This window comes from Anolis carolinensis, chromosome 4 (assembly GCF_035594765.1).
Source record: "Anolis carolinensis isolate JA03-04 chromosome 4, rAnoCar3.1.pri, whole genome shotgun sequence".
In the NCBI taxonomy this organism is placed as follows: domain Eukaryota; kingdom Metazoa; phylum Chordata; class Lepidosauria; order Squamata; family Dactyloidae; genus Anolis; species Anolis carolinensis.
The window spans coordinates 201,848,959-201,864,770 of NC_085844.1; the positions used below are offsets into that span (position 1 = coordinate 201,848,959).

The 15,812-nt window shown below is 40.5% G+C and overlaps 1 protein-coding gene across 1 annotated transcript in view; it reads left to right on the forward strand.

The window, feature by feature from the left end:
- The first annotated feature begins 9,948 nt into the window (after window positions 1–9,948).
- The window catches only part of LOC107983170 (complement receptor type 1), a 116,142-nt gene continuing 110,278 nt past the window's right edge, over window positions 9,949–15,812 (forward strand). The window contains exon 1 of the mRNA XM_062979778.1: window positions 9,949–10,266. Within this exon, the coding sequence (XP_062835848.1) occupies window positions 10,200–10,266 (67 nt within the window). The 5' untranslated portion in view covers window positions 9,949–10,199. The remainder of the gene's footprint in view (window positions 10,267–15,812) is intronic.

Consider the following 15,812-nt stretch of genomic DNA (forward strand, 5'->3'; position numbering starts at 1 on the left):
CCGGCTCTTCGGCTTAGAAATGGAGATGAGCACCAACCTCCAGAGTAAGACACGACTGGACTTAATGTCTGGGGAAATCCTTTACCCTTGACCTTAACTACCACCAATTCCTCAATACTTTATTTCCCATACCACCAGACTTCGCCACAGCAACACGTGGCCGGGCACAGCTAGTATTTTATATACCTGTATTCCTGAGGACATGCAAAAAATGTCTTGGGTGGAAAGAAGTTGTGAATAGAAAAAGTTTAAACAGCCCTGATCTAGAGAACAGAATCAGGGGATTTATTTTATAGTTGATCAACCGGAATTTGCATCTTTTGTCCCACCTTTGTATGTCCAAAGTGGGGAAAGTACAAGCAATGATCCACATGTAGCCTCCCCCAATCACCTTGACTTCTTAATTGAGCAATTTTCAGGCAATTCTTCTCCTCAATCTGTTCTCAAAATTAAGAAAACCATCATATATTGCTGGAGTTGCACTTAAAAATGTACTTGTTCCTATTTGCAAATTCAGTTTAAGAACAAACCTACAGATCCTATCTTGTTTGTAACTTGGAGACTGCCAATAACCCAGTTCAAAGCAAATAATCTGGATTCAGAAACAGGATTTTATAGCAGTGTAGATGGGGCCATAGTGCCTATAGGAAACAAAATATACAAACTGAGCGAAGAGTGATATCAGGTGTAATCACCTGACACATGAGAAATCACCTGGTGGCAAAATTTACAGCAGAATGGTCGATGGCACAAAGGGTGGAGGCCAATTTAGCTTTCATGACTCTGCTACCCCTTCCATGGACCACATTTGTGCTTCCTGATATGCTGGAAGCAATATTGCATCACTTCTGGTCATTTTGAGATGTGAAAGGTAATTTAATTTGGTGTGTGTGTGTATGTATATGTGTGGGTGGGTGTGTATGTATACATACACACACACACACACACACACATACATACATATATAGTGCATAGGGAAGAGTTAACACTCCTGTGGTGTTTGCTTTTCTGTCTGTGCCCGTGTTCAGAAAATTTCACCTCACTTTCTATCCCTGTGATAATTGAGCTTTGAAAAATTTGGCCTGTTGTGGAAACAAGGATTGGTGGGAAAGCTTCAGTTGAGACACCTTTTCACCATAACTCTTTCAGGAGGGTTAGATTTCTCACACTTCTGTTGTCTCACTCTTGTTCTTAACTATGAGTTGTTTGTAAGTCAGATGTTTGTAACTTGGGAACTGCCTAGATATGGTAGTGTAGACTCATAATTTAGTTCAAAACAGATAATCCTGATTCAGAAACTGGATTATATGGCAGTGTAAATCCAGTCTATGTGTGTGTGTGTGTTTGAAACTATGTGTCATGTAGTTTCAAAACAAATGTTGTTGCCCTCCTCTTAGTTTCCTCATTCTTTTGAAAGGCATGGAGAACTGCAGTGCAAATAAAAGCAGAGGATAAGGTTGTGTTGTATGATTACAAAAAGAAAAGAAAACCCTACTTTTGTATTTCGCCTTGCCTCCATCTGGATGTCGAAACAGTTTCTCAGAAAGGAAATTATGGCTTCCTTTTAGCATGACTCACCAAGAATGCAGTAGTCATGGAAATACTGACATCATTGGATTGGCTTTAGCCTCATTAAATATGTCACTATCAATATACAGGTGATCTTCCATCAGAGCAAGTTAGTCAAAAATAAGAAAACATTAATCTCCCTGTGTAGTTGTATAGCTTCTGAAATATTTTGCATGATTAAAGAATATAGTCAAATCAGGGAGTAACTATTTCTGGAGTCTGTACCCAGGTCTGTGTATTCCATCACAAGGGTGGCATATTTCTCTCATCCCTCTTTTGAGGGACTATTTGTGATCCATAAACCATTGCATTCTTTTTTAAAGTAGATTTTGACGTGGTTACATTATTTGTGCTCATTTGCATTGTTCAAAATTTTTTCTGCTTATTGCAGCGTTTTATGAGTTATTGTTCTAAATCATCCAAGTTCTTGTTCTAACATGTGCTTGCCTTGTTGTGGAAAAGGTAAAGGTAAAGGTTTCCCCCTAATGTTAAGTCCAGTTGTGACAGACTCTGGGGGTTGGTGCTCATCTCCATTTCTAAGCCGAAGAGCCGGCGTTATCCATAGACACCTCCAAGGTCATGTGGCCGGCATGACTGCATGGAGCGCCATTGTGGAAAGGCAAAGTATAAATGTGTAGTTTCAATAAACAGGGAAGGTTTTCTTTTCAAATTAAAAAAGGAATTTACATTGATGTTGGGAATATTAAATAGCCTTAGAAATGTATAGATTCAGTTCAGAAACTAGTCTTCATTCACTTAGAAAGCAAGCATTGGTGTTTCCCTTTTATTCTGAAGTCAGAGATAGCTTTGCATTCTCCATTGGACACATGGACTGACTCCAATGCTAAAATGAATGAATCTACCCAACTCCTGCACAGAAAAGCAAAAAAGCTTTACTTGGCATGTCTTTTTGTCTGAAATTAATGAATGCACTCTAATTTCAGTAATAAGCGAAGAACTTTAGCCATGAGTCTGCATTTTCTAAATTACTGCTGGAAATTTCCATGGTTTCCTTCCCAGCAGATGAGATTTTATTATTTGCCATGAAGACAGCTTCTATTTATAGGAACTCTATGAAAGGGAGGGCCCTGTACGCTTCCTTTATTACACCAAACAAACACCAAGAAGAGATGGTATCTCAGAAGACTTCTTTCAAGATACAAAGACAGTATCTACTGAAATTCAGAAATCTGCTAAGAAACACATAAAACAATAGCCCATAGATTCAAAATGTGAAACACGTGACCCAGTGCCCCAGAATGGGAACACTAAGAAATGTAGCAATAATTGAATCATTGCACTGATCTTGCATACTATCAAAGTAATAAAATGAAAACGCTTTTTTTTTTTTTTACATATAGGCATTATGAAATGCCATTTGTTCAAGCTGGATTCAGGAGTAAACAACAAAACCAAATTTGGCCACAAAAGACATAGTCATCCAATCTATGTCTTTCCATCAAAAAACCCTATAAAATTAGGTCCAAATTACAACAGCGGGTTCAACAGCCATCGTGTGACAATGGCGAAGATTCCTTTTCTTTCCCTGCTCCCTTTCCCCCTCAGGAGAAAGCGCCAGAAGCGAGAGGAAGAGAGCCAGAGGCCTCTGAAGGCCTCCCCAGCACAAGAAGGCAGCAGATCGCCAGTGAAAGGGGAATGGAGCCCCAAATGGCTCTGAGATGCACCACACACAACATGACGCCTCAAAGGACCTATCCCCACATGGGAGGCACCGGACAAGAGGCAGAGGGGAGAATGGAGCCCAACCGGCTTCCCCTCAAACTTGAGAAGGGAATGGGTGGGTGGGGAGGGAATGGAGCCAAATGACACCGCAAACAACCCACACCCAACCTGGAGCCACGCAGGCTCAAAGACCTCCCCTTGCTCTGGAGAGCAGTGGACGGTATTTATACATGGCTCTCTTGTCTCCTTCCAACCTTCTCTTCGGCAGGTAAACAGACCCAACACTTTAAGATGCTCCTCAGAGAGATTATTCATCCTTTTAGTTGCCCTCTTTCTCTGGACATCTCCCACCTCAAGGGTCATTATTATTACTACTGCTATTATTCTTATTACAATTACTACTATTACTATTATTGGGTTGCTATGAACCATGAAAATGAACCCAATCAGGCTCTCAGCATTACAAAACTCTACAACCAGGATGGCAAATAAAGAACAACACTCTGAAAATGGGAATACCAGACAGGAAACAACCAGAGCCACCTAACACCTCCCAACAAAGTATACCCCCAAGGAGGAAACGGCCACACTTTGAAGCTGCAAGCCCATTAAATGCTAATCAAGGTAACTAATTACAACATTCATACTTGCCTCCACAAACAAAACCCCAGTCAGGACGACGGTACAGCAATGCGTGGCCGGGCACAGCTAGTACTATATAAAAAAGCCACTCTCAGATTAGAAAATAGAGAAACAGAATGGTTTCGGTAATTTACATGCAATACATATATGGAAAGCAGGATTAAATTCAGATGAACTAGTGTGAAAATTGAGATAAGGTGCATCAACCATTTAAGAAGATACTTAATTAACTTTTCAGACTGGCATTGTCTCCTCCTTGATGGTACCACCTCACAGTGGGTTGGGAGCCGGAAAACCCCCTAGGAGTACACACATGCATAGTATTAAATAATTGGCAGCGTTAATTATTATCATGTACGCTGAACTCAGTCAACAGACCCAGTTTTTTAAACTGAACACGTCTACCTATATTTTATAATGTGTTTTATAATGTGTAATCTAATCTTACATATCTACACTGTACATTTTATAATGTGTTTTTTATCAGTTATAATTTTTTAACTGATTTATATTGTACTGTATAATTTTTTATATATGCGTTTTATTGTAAGCTGCCCTGAGTCCCCTGTTGGGTGAGAAGGGCGGGATATAAATATTGCAATAAATAAATAAATAATAACACTGTATTACTGAGATCAGGATTCAGCTATTTGCCAAAGGGGCAGACTGAGGTCTGGTGCCTGGCGCGCTCCACTATCTTGAGAACCAGATTAACACACAAACAGGTAAAGGTAACAGGAACAGAGGTTTATTACTTTCAGGCCTGAAAGGATATCAAATACACAGTATGTGCTCGAAAGGCTCAGACATAGAGCATGCAGCAAAATACAGGACATTTTTTTTTGACAACCAGTCAAAATACCCGCATCCTCCCCTGATTGGTCAGCAAACCAGCCCAACCAGGATCCAGACATTCGTTGCTGGGGAAATCCCCCTGATGTCAGAGGTGGTCAGGGTTTCCTCAGTGGTGGGGGAAATGAACAATTGTCGTTTGTGGGTTTGAAGCTGAAGTCGTTTAGAAGATCCACCCTGGAAAAGGTGCAGAGAGATGGAATGTTTTGAGGCAATATGCAAAATATTCAGTGATCAGATTAATTGCAAATTCCGGTTTACACAGAGAATACAATGGGTTTTTAGGTAAATATAAACAGTTCAATGAAAAGTACACAAAATCTGTATAGTGGTGGCGACTCATCTCCGGACCCCCTTGGGGAGTTGGAAAACCTTTCATTATGGAATTAACTTTTCAGACTGGCATTGTCTCCTCCTTGATGGTACCACCTCACAGTGGGTTGGGAGCCGGAAAACCCCCTAGGGGTACACACATGCATAGTATTTTAGTTTTTCCCAAGAGGTAAGCACTGGACTATATCAGGGCAGATAAGTTTCTGTGCCCCAGCGCATCTAGTTACCTTTATTATAAAATATATATGTGGAGATCCCAAAGAGTTATGAAGTGGACCATGAGGGTTCTATAAATGATTTTAAAGGGGGACAAATGAATGGTTTAGAGACAGTGAGCAAAACTCCTTTTGTTAAAGGATTTACAGGTAGGCTTTTTGGTGGGTGCACATTTTCCTTTCAGTTCCCCTGAGGTGGTTCGTTGGTGAAAGGTTAGTTAAGCCCTTTTGGAATGTGTAGTTTCCTGGCTGGGCTACTGGAAATGAGGTATTGCAAAACTTTATAAAATGAAAAAAATATAATAAAATTAATGTATGACTTCAGAATTAATGCTGAGTTCATTTTTGGGAGGAGGGTCCGATTTTTCGATAACATTACTAGGACTAGCAAAAACCATCTAAGCCTAGTGGTGAGAGTTAAGGAAGAAAGTGCAAAACAAGGATATGGCTAGATATAAAGGGAGAAAAAATGTCCCCAGATAGTTTACATAATTTAAGATAATACGGTAAGACAAAGAAATAGCATTTGAACCACCCATTGGTTCCAAACAGAGAATGTAGTCAGAAGAGGATGAAAACTTGGAACAGCATGTATGAAGGAACTAATGAAGATCCTGAAGTCTAAAGACATATCATTAAATACTCAACTTAGTATTCTAGCTTTTAAATGCATAGTTGTGTAAACTGGACAAAGAGGAAAGATAATGGGGAAAATCTACTTAACTGAAGCATGATATTGGAGGAGATTTCCATCTGTGGAAAAAAAATTGCCCCAAAAACATTGAGTCCAAGAGCAAATCAAAGTTTCCCTGGAAACAAAAATGATTAAACAAACTATCCTAATTTGGGTTTAACCATGAGATCATAAGACTTTCTGGAAAAAGCAATCATCCTGATCACTTTCTGATCTTCTAGTGTACCAATAACCTTGTATTGCTGACGACAACTGAGCAAGGTTAAATAAATATCAAGACAAAAGCTTCCTGGGGTTGTTGTATGTATTCGGGGCTGTATGGCCATGTTCCAGAAGTATTCTCTCCTGACGTTTTGCCCACATCTATGGCAGGTATCCTCAGAGGTTGTGAGGTATACAGCCCCAAATACATACAACAACCCTGTGATCCTGGCCATGAAAGCCTTTGACAACACAAAAGATTCCTGCTTTTCTCCCTGGGAGGCAGTACACAAGTATGTTGCCCGCTGCCTGAGTGATTCAGAGACCTAACTAATCAGATCAGTTGCTGCATGTAGTAGAAAAGGGAACAATAGAAATATTGGGAGTTTATTTAAATAAGAGAGTTCTATAAAATACTGTTTAGAAATAATGAATAGAGGAAATGTTCCGTTATTTGTTGATACAATACTTGGCTAGATATTTCAGAATGAAAAGGGTTCTGGAAAGTACAGTGTTGACAACCATGGCATGTGGTAATCTGAGTTAGAAAAGCCTCACCCTGCTGTTCTGGGCAGAGCCACCTGCCTGAAGACTTGATAGGCCAGCCTGCCTGATTTATAGTGATCGCCACTAACTTGCACTGCTTTTTGGAAACAAGACCAAACGCAGGGATGATGGGCTTGCCAAATGGCTACTGTCCAGGTGTGCATCTACACTAGAATTAATGCAGTTGGACACCAGTTTTAACAGCCATGCTGTGGAATCACTGGAGTTGTGGTTTTACAAGTTCTTTTTTTAAAAAATAAATTTTTATTGAGTATTACATACATAAAATAGCTAAAAAGAAAAACCACCTTAGTGGATTGGGGGGGGGGGGGGGAAGGGAAAGATTTGCACAAAGCGTAAATGAAAAGAAAAGAAGAAAAAAGAAAAAAAGGGGGGGGGGAAGGGGGGGAGTCTTTTCTTTCTTAACTTCCCTTCTCTATAATGGTGTGTTATCAAATGATGTTTTCATCTATTGTTTTCCGTCTTCACTGCTTTTGTCTTCAATAGTTGACTTGTCTCAGTCTGTTAATGGGCATTATATCAATACTTTAATTTTTTCGTTCTTCATCCAATCCTTTACCGGCATTCAGTCTGTCATCGTCTTTGGTTTGTTCTGTGTTCTTAATAGTAGAAAGGTTAATTGGTTTTACAAGTTCTTGATTAATTGTTATGGAATTGTTAATGTGACATATTATTTTTTTATAATAAGTCTTATTTTTGGTTTAAATATGGATGTGCGAGGCTTTTGGGTGGGATGGTTATTTGTGTTTTTCTTTTGTATGGCAGTCAATGTTTGCTGACTTTGCTGACAGTGATTATATTACCTTAGCTCATGGCATTTTTATATGCATATATTTTATACTTTTATACAGATTTTATCATCTTGTGGTGTTACTTATGAGGTCGATCGACGACATGTTTTATCCTAGGTTGTTATACAGTAGAGTCTCACTTATCCAACACTTGCTTATCCAACGTTCTGGATTATCCAACGCATTTTTGTAGTCAATGTTTTCAATACATTGTGATATTTTGGTGCTAAATTCGTAAATACAGTAATTACTACATAGCATTACTGTGTATTGAACTACTTTTTCTGTCAAATTTGTTGGCTAACATGATGTTTTGGTGCTTAATTTGTAAAATCATAACCTAATTTGATGTTTAATAGGCTTTTCCTTAATGCCTCCTTATTATCCAACATATTCGCTTATCCAACATTCTGCCGGCCCGTTTATGTAGGATAAGTGAGACTCTACTGTACTAGTTTATTTTAACTGTTCGTTTTTAACTGTCCGTTGGTTTCTGGTTTATTTCTATTTGTTACATTCAGCATTTGTTATGTTCAGCAAAGGAGAAAAGGGATCCCCCTCACCTCTGCAGGAGTCTACCATATACCATGCAGCTGTAAATAGGGATCACCAAATGCAGCTCCCAAACCGAATCAAAGAACATGAAAGGCACTGCAGACTAACTCAACCAGAGAAGTCAGCCATAGCAGGGCACTTGATGAACCAACCTGGACACAACATACTTTTTGAGAACATAGAAATGCTAGACCACTCTAACAACCACCATATCAAGACAACACAGAGAAGCCATTGAAATCCACAAGCATGTGGACAATTTCAACAGAAAGGAGGAAACCATAAAAATGCACAAAATCTGGCTACCAGTATTAACAAAAGGTTCCCCCAGACAGGAAATAGCCAGGCTTTAAAGCTGCAAGGCTACTTGATGCTAATCAGGTGGGGCCAATTGCAATATTCACACTTGCCTCAGGTAGACAAGCATTCTTTCTCCCACCCTGAACATTCCACTTGCCAAGTTTCCAACATACCTCACACCCTCTGAGGATGCCTGCCACAGGGTAAAGGTAAAGGTTTCCCTGAGGTTAAGTCCAGTCGTGACCGACTCTGGGGGTTGGTGCTCATCTCCATTTCTAAGCCGAAGAGCCGACGTTGTCCATAGACACCTCCAAAGTCATGTGGCTGGCATGACTGCATGGAGCACCATTACCTTCCTGGCAGAGCGGTACCTATTGATCTACTCACATTTGCATGTTTTCGAACTACTAGGTTGACAGGAGCTGGGGCTAACAGCGGGCGCTCATTCCGCTCCTGGGATTTCAATCTGGGACCTTTTGTTCCACATGTTCAGCAGCTCAGCACTTTAACACACCAGGGGCCCCATGCCTGCCATAGATATGGGGAAAACATCAGGAGAGAATGCTTCTGGAATATGGCCATACGGCCTAGAAAACTCACAGCAATTATATTATTTTACTTTGTTTTCACTGCCCTCAGTCCCTTTGAGGAGATAAGGTGGTACAGTAGAGTCTCACTTATCCAAGCTTAACGGGCTGGCAGAAGCTTGGATAAGCGACTATCTTGGATAATAAGGAGGGATTAAGGAAAAGCCTATTAAACATCAAATTAGGTTATGATTTTACAAATTAAGCAACAAAACATCATTTTATACAACAAATTTAACAGAAAAAGTAGTTCAATACGCAGTAATGTTATGTTGTAAGATACTGTTTTTACGAATTTAGCACCAAAATATCACGATATATTGAAAACATTGACTACAAAAATGGCTTGGATAATCCAGAGGCTTGGATAAGCGAGTGTTGGATAAGTGAGACTCTACTGTATTTACGAATTTAGTACCAAAATATCACGATATATTGAAAACATTGACTACAAAAATGGCTTGGATAATCCAGAAACTTGGATAAGCGAGGCTTGGATAAGTGAGACTCTACTGTATATAAATAAAGTATTATTATTATTATCTAGCCTTGCCTGTCAAAGAGTGCTGATTCCTCTCAAAACTAAAAATGCTAGGATTTGATAGCATTTGAGCCATGGCACTTAGGGCTTCGTCACACTAAAGTTTGGATCCTCTTTAAATCCACTTTAGAGAGGGGCCTTTCAACAGCTTAGCCAGACAGGCCCTGGGCCTCACTAAACTACAAACCACAGAATTCTGCAGGAGACAAGAAACCGGATTTAAAGTGGATAAATGCTCAAGTGTGATGAGGTCCTATGTGGTGTCCTACATTGTAGAATCAATGCCTTTTTACACCGCTTCAAATGCCATGTAATCTCAGGAGTTGTGGTTCCACAAGGCCTTCAGCCTTCTCTGCCAAAGAGGGAAGGTGCAGAGGAAGATGAAAGTCCTGGAACCAGGGAAAGGAAGGAAGGCAGGCAGGCAGAAAGGAAAGGAGGCGCAGCGAGTGACGTCTTTCGGGCGCGCCGGCACCACGCGGAGGCAGAAGAAAACTCAGAAAGAGTGCCTTCCCGCCCGGGCGTCTAACCGGAAGAGCAGGAGGGGCGGTGCCTTCCCGGCCGTGTGCTTCGCAGTCCCCGCCCGGCTGGCTGCGGTTGGGTCGCTGTCGGACTGAGGAGGAGGAGGAGGAGGAGGAGAAGGGAGTTGTCGTCTGGTATCCAGGGGAAGCCATGGAGGGTCCCGCCTGGTCGCTGTCGCCGCTTTTGTTGCCGCTCCTCCTCCTGTCAGGAGCCCACGGTAAGGATTTGGGGGTCTTTGTAAGCAAATGCTGAGGCCCCTTCTCTCTTTTCAACGGAGGCCTGGCTGCCTTCATAAAGGGGCGCATGGCAGTGTTTGCCAAGTGTGTGTGCCTTACCTGTCTCTCTCTCTATATATATCTGGCATGGGCCAACTTGGGCCCTCCCCTCCAGGTGTTTTGGACTTCAACTCCCACCATTCCTAACAGCCTCAGGCCCTTTCCTTTCCCCCCGCAGCTCCTGCCAACCTAGCAGTTCGAAAACATGCAAATGTGAGTAGATCAATAGGTACTGCTTCAGTGGGAAGGTAACGGCGGGCACTCCATTCAGTAATGCCGCCATATGACCTTAGAGATGTCTGCGGGCAACGCCGGCTCTTCGGCTTAGAAATGGAAATAAGCACCAACCCCAGAGTTGGACACAACAAGACTTAATGTCAGGGGAAAACCTTTACGTTTACCTATTGTATTGTTAGCTACTTTGAGTCTTGCCTTGGTGCGGGAGAAAAGTGGGGTAAAAATCGACTCAAATAAATGAATAAATAAATATGTGTAACTCCAGATAGATAGCTGGAGTGACATATAAACATGTTCCTGTTCTGACTGACATACATATATAGCTAGAGTTACACTTAAAATATTCATGTTCCAAATGACATACATACATATATATATGTGTGTGTGTGTATATATATATATATATATATATATATATATATACGCCTCTACCATCTCTCATAGAGACTCAGGGCCGCTTACAAAATAGCACACAAGGATGCTGTACATAAAATACGTAATACATAAAATAAAATACATCAGCATGAAAACAATAACAATGTTACATAAACCAGGTATATAAATTGGATAAAATAATCTCAATTAAAATAGAATCAGTTAAAAGATCCATGTAATCAATATAGCAGCCCAGCTGAGTGCTCAAAATGTAAATACGAAGTGCAAGGTGATTGGCAATCAGTTCTGGTTACTGTCTAAACATTATCAAATGCCTACTGGAAAAACCAAGTTTTTAATTCCTTCCTAAAGTGTTGTAGTGTTGGGGCTTGTCTACACTATATCTATCTATCTATCTCAGGGCCATAGCGAGGGGGGTGTTAAAGGTTCACCCCCCCCCCCGAAATGTGTCAAATTAAAAAAAACTGGTTTACTCATGAATTTTAACTGGTTAACCAATGAGTAACCCAGGTTTTTTAAAACTTTTAAACCCACCCACCCCCGGCTACAGCCCTGAGATAGATAGATAGATAGATATATATATATATATATATATATATATATATATATGGAGTTAAATTTGTTCCGTCTGACATACATACATACATGTATGTGTATGTGTGTGCACGTACATATACTACCTTGGGTACTCAGTGGTACCCAGGTTATTTGAAAAGGGTCTTGTTTGTTTTTTGATGTTAGGTAATATCAGTTTGGTCATATGTTAAATTATTTCTTAGAGAAAAACTTTGTTTTTTGCTTTTTTATGAATGCTCCCATTAGAAAATGCTTAAGGATGTGGATAAACTACAATTCCCAAAAATCTTGGATCAGCACTCCCAAAACTTTCCCAGTATTCACAGTAGGATCTGTGTGCCAACTTTGGTTCAGATCTGACGTTGGTTGGGTTCAGTGTTTTCTGAATGCGAGTGAACTGTAACTCCCAGATGCCAAATTCAATCACCTCCAAACCCCGCCAGTATGCAAAGTTGGCTGTGTTGGGTCTGTGTGGCAAATTTGGTTCAGATCTGTCATTGGCTAGGTTCAGTGTTCTCTGGATAAGGATGAACTACAACTCCCAAATTCCCATGGCAGCCTTCCTGAAACACCTGCCAGGATTCACAGTTGGCCATCTTGGGTCTGTGTGCCAAGTTTAGCCCAGGTTCGTCATCTGCTGGATTCAGTATTCTCTGAATATGGGTGAACTATAACTCTCTGATACCAAGGTCAATCACCTGCAAAGCCTGCCAGTATTCCCAGTTGGCCATGTTGAATTTGTATGCTGTGGCGCAGATGGGAGAGCAAACCAGCTGCAATTAACTGCAATCAATCACTCTGACCAGGAGGTCATGAGTTCAAGGCCCGCTCGGAGCTATGTTGTTTGTCTTTGTCCTATGTTAAAAAGGCATTGAATGTTTGCCTATGTGTGTAATTTGATCCGCCCTGAGTCCCCTTCAGGGTGAGAAGGGCGGAATATAAATGCTGTAAATAAATAATAAATAAGTTTAGTCCAGATTCGTCATCAGATGGGTTCAGTGTTCTCTGAATACGGGTGAACTATAGCTCTTGGATGTCAAGGCCAGTCACCCCCAAACCCCGCCAGTATGCATAGTTGACCATGTTGGGTCTGTGTGGCAAGTTTGTTCCAGGTCCATCATTGGTGGGGTTCAAAGTGCTCTTAGATTGCAGGTGAACTATACATCCTAGTCCCTACAACTCCTATAAATCATGGGGAATTCTCCTCAAACCTCTCCAGTATGTTCAGTTGCTGATCAATTCTTCTGTTTGCTATTACCATAGGAAAGGGTAGGAAAGTGTTAAGGGAGAGGCTGTGTGCAGGGTCATGCAAATGGAGAGAGAAAGGAACACTGGGATGTGCTGTATTTACAAATTTACCACTAAAATATCACAATGAATTTAAAACACTGACTACAAAAACATTGATTATGAAAAGGCAGACTGCGTTGGATAATCCAGAACATTGTATAAGTGAATGTTGGATAAGTGAGATTCTTCTTTAATATGAAATAATTACTGGGATAGAATAATGCAGAACAATATAATCTCTAAAACCAGGACAGTAAATAAACGGGAATTCCACACAGGAAGCAATCAGGGCCAGCTAACACCTCCCAACAAAGTATTCCCATCATCCAAGTCTGGAAAATCCTGTTTTCTCAGGGCCACAGACAGTAGAAGCGCATAAAATATCGCAAACAACACCACTCTGAAAACAAGGGAATTTCAGACAGGAAAAAATCAGGGCCAGCTAACACCTCCCAACATAAAATTTACTCAGAGAGGAAACAGCCAGGCTTTAAAGCTGCAAGGCCATTACATCCTAATCATTTTTCCTAATTGCAGCATTCATACTTGCCTCCAACAGAAAAAAAACCAATCAGAAATATTGTATATTCACAACCTTTAGGAAATAATATCCCCTGATGGCGCAGCGTGTTAAAGCGCTGAGCTGGTGAACTTCTGGACCGAAAGGCCGCAGGTTTGAATTGGGGGAGCGGAGAGAGCCCTCACTGTTAGCCCCAGCTTCTGCCAACCCAGAAGTTCAAAAACATGCAAATGTGAGTGCATCAATAGGTACTGCTCCGGCGGGAAGGTAACGCCACTCCATGCAGTCATCCCACATGACCTTGGAGGAGTCTACGGACAACGCCGGCTCTTCGGCTTAGAAATGGAGATGAGCACCAACCCCCAATTAATGTCAGGGGAAAACGTTTACCCTTTACCTTAACTACCACCAATTCCTCAATACTTTATATCCCATACCACCATACTTCGCCACAGCAACGCGTGGCCGGGCACAGCTAGTATATATATATACTAGCTGTGCCCAGCCATGCGTTGCTATGGCAAAGTGGTGGTGGTATTGGTTAAAAATTGTTGTGTAATTTTTATTTGACGTTATTTGTTTTTTTTTTAAATTAATTTTATTGTAGGTTATCTTTTTATTTATTATATTTTATTATTTTCTTGTATTATTTTTAGTTATTTTCTGTTATTGTATTTTATTGTATTAATTTTTTAGTGTTTTTTAATTATTTTTTAGTGTTTTTTATTATTTTTTATTGGGTTGCTAGGAGACCAAGTTGGAGGAGCTTAGCCTTCTAACTGGCAGCAATTGGATAAAAGCAATTATTCCTCTCTCTCTAATTAGGACTTTATTTTTCTTTTCTTTTTGTTGTATCAACCTAGAGGCGTGGATGATGGGTTGTGTTGTCAAATTTCGAGGTTGGGGAGCCTGTAGTTTTGTTGTTTTGTGGGTCGCCATGATGCCATCACTCTTTTATATATATAGATATATATAGATATATAGATATATAGATATATATATCTGGAGTTACACTTTAAAATGTTCCTGTTCCAACTGACATACAATTTCAACTCTTTCTATACAGTATATATTGCATGCCTTGGATAGCATATGGAAGGGTTAACACCCCAGTGATGTTTCTTTTGCTGTCTGTGCCCCTGTTCAGAAGATTTCACTTCACTTTCTGTCCCTGTGATAATTGGATTTTGAAAAATGTGGCTTGATGTGGAAACAAGGATTGGCAAGAAAGCTTCAGTGGAGGCACCTTTCCCCATGATAACTCTTTCAGGAGTGAGATTCCCTTCAGAGGGGGTAGATTTCTCTCACTTCCTGTTGCCTCACCCTCTTCTAAACTATGTGTTCTATGTCAGTAAGATGTTTGTTATTTGGGGACTGCCAGTATATACTAAAAGTGAAAATATTTATCTATGTATCTATCTCCGTATGCATTTTCTAGGATGGCTTCCACATTCAGAGTCCTGTGTGAACCCCACCAACGATGAATCAAAACCAAACTTGGCTCATGTACCCATCATGACCAAGTTTAAATCCTGAAGGGATTTGGTGGAGCTGTGGCAGAGGATGAAGGGGTTTGTTGTCCACCCAAGACCCTACATCAGGAGAGCCATATGTATTTCTCATATGACCATTCATACAACCCAAAACAAAACAATGTCTATTTCTCATAAATAGCATTACAAAAAACCTAACTCAGGCAGTGCCAGGTACCTAAATTAGTACAGTAGAGTCTCACTTATCAAAGCTAAACAGGCTGGCAAAAGCTTGGATAAGCAAATATCTTGGATAATAAGGAGGGATTAAGGAAAAGCCTATTAAACGTCAACTTAGATTATGATTTTACAAATTAAGCACCAAAACATCATGTTTTACAACAAATTGGACAGAAAAAGCAGTTCAATACGCAGTAATGTTATGTTGTAATTACTGTATTTAGGAATTTAGCACCAAAATATCACGATATATTGAAAACATTGACTACAAAAATGGCTTGGATAATCCAGAAACTTGGGTAAGCGAGGCTTGGATAAGTGAGACTCTACTGTATATCTATAAAGACAGGTTGTAATGGGACTAATGAGTTGTGATAGTCGAGTTGAATGCACTTGAACTGACATGCCTCAATATTGCCCTCTTTGGCAGAGAAGGCACACCCAAAGGGCGCATCTACTGCACTGTCAAATTGTTTCAGTTTGGCACCAATTAACTGCCATGGCTCCATGCTATGGAATCATGAGAGTTGTATTTTTATAAGGACTGTAGCATTATCTGCAAAGGGGTGCTGGTACCTCTTCAAACTACCAGGATTCCATAGCATGCCATAGAGGGTGAATCTACACTGTAGAAACAATGCAGCTTGAGATCACTTTACAGGCAGCCCCCGAGTTACAAACATCCGACTTGCAAATGACTCATAGTTAAGAATGGGGGTGAGACAACAAGAAGTGAGAGAAATCTAACCCTCAGAAG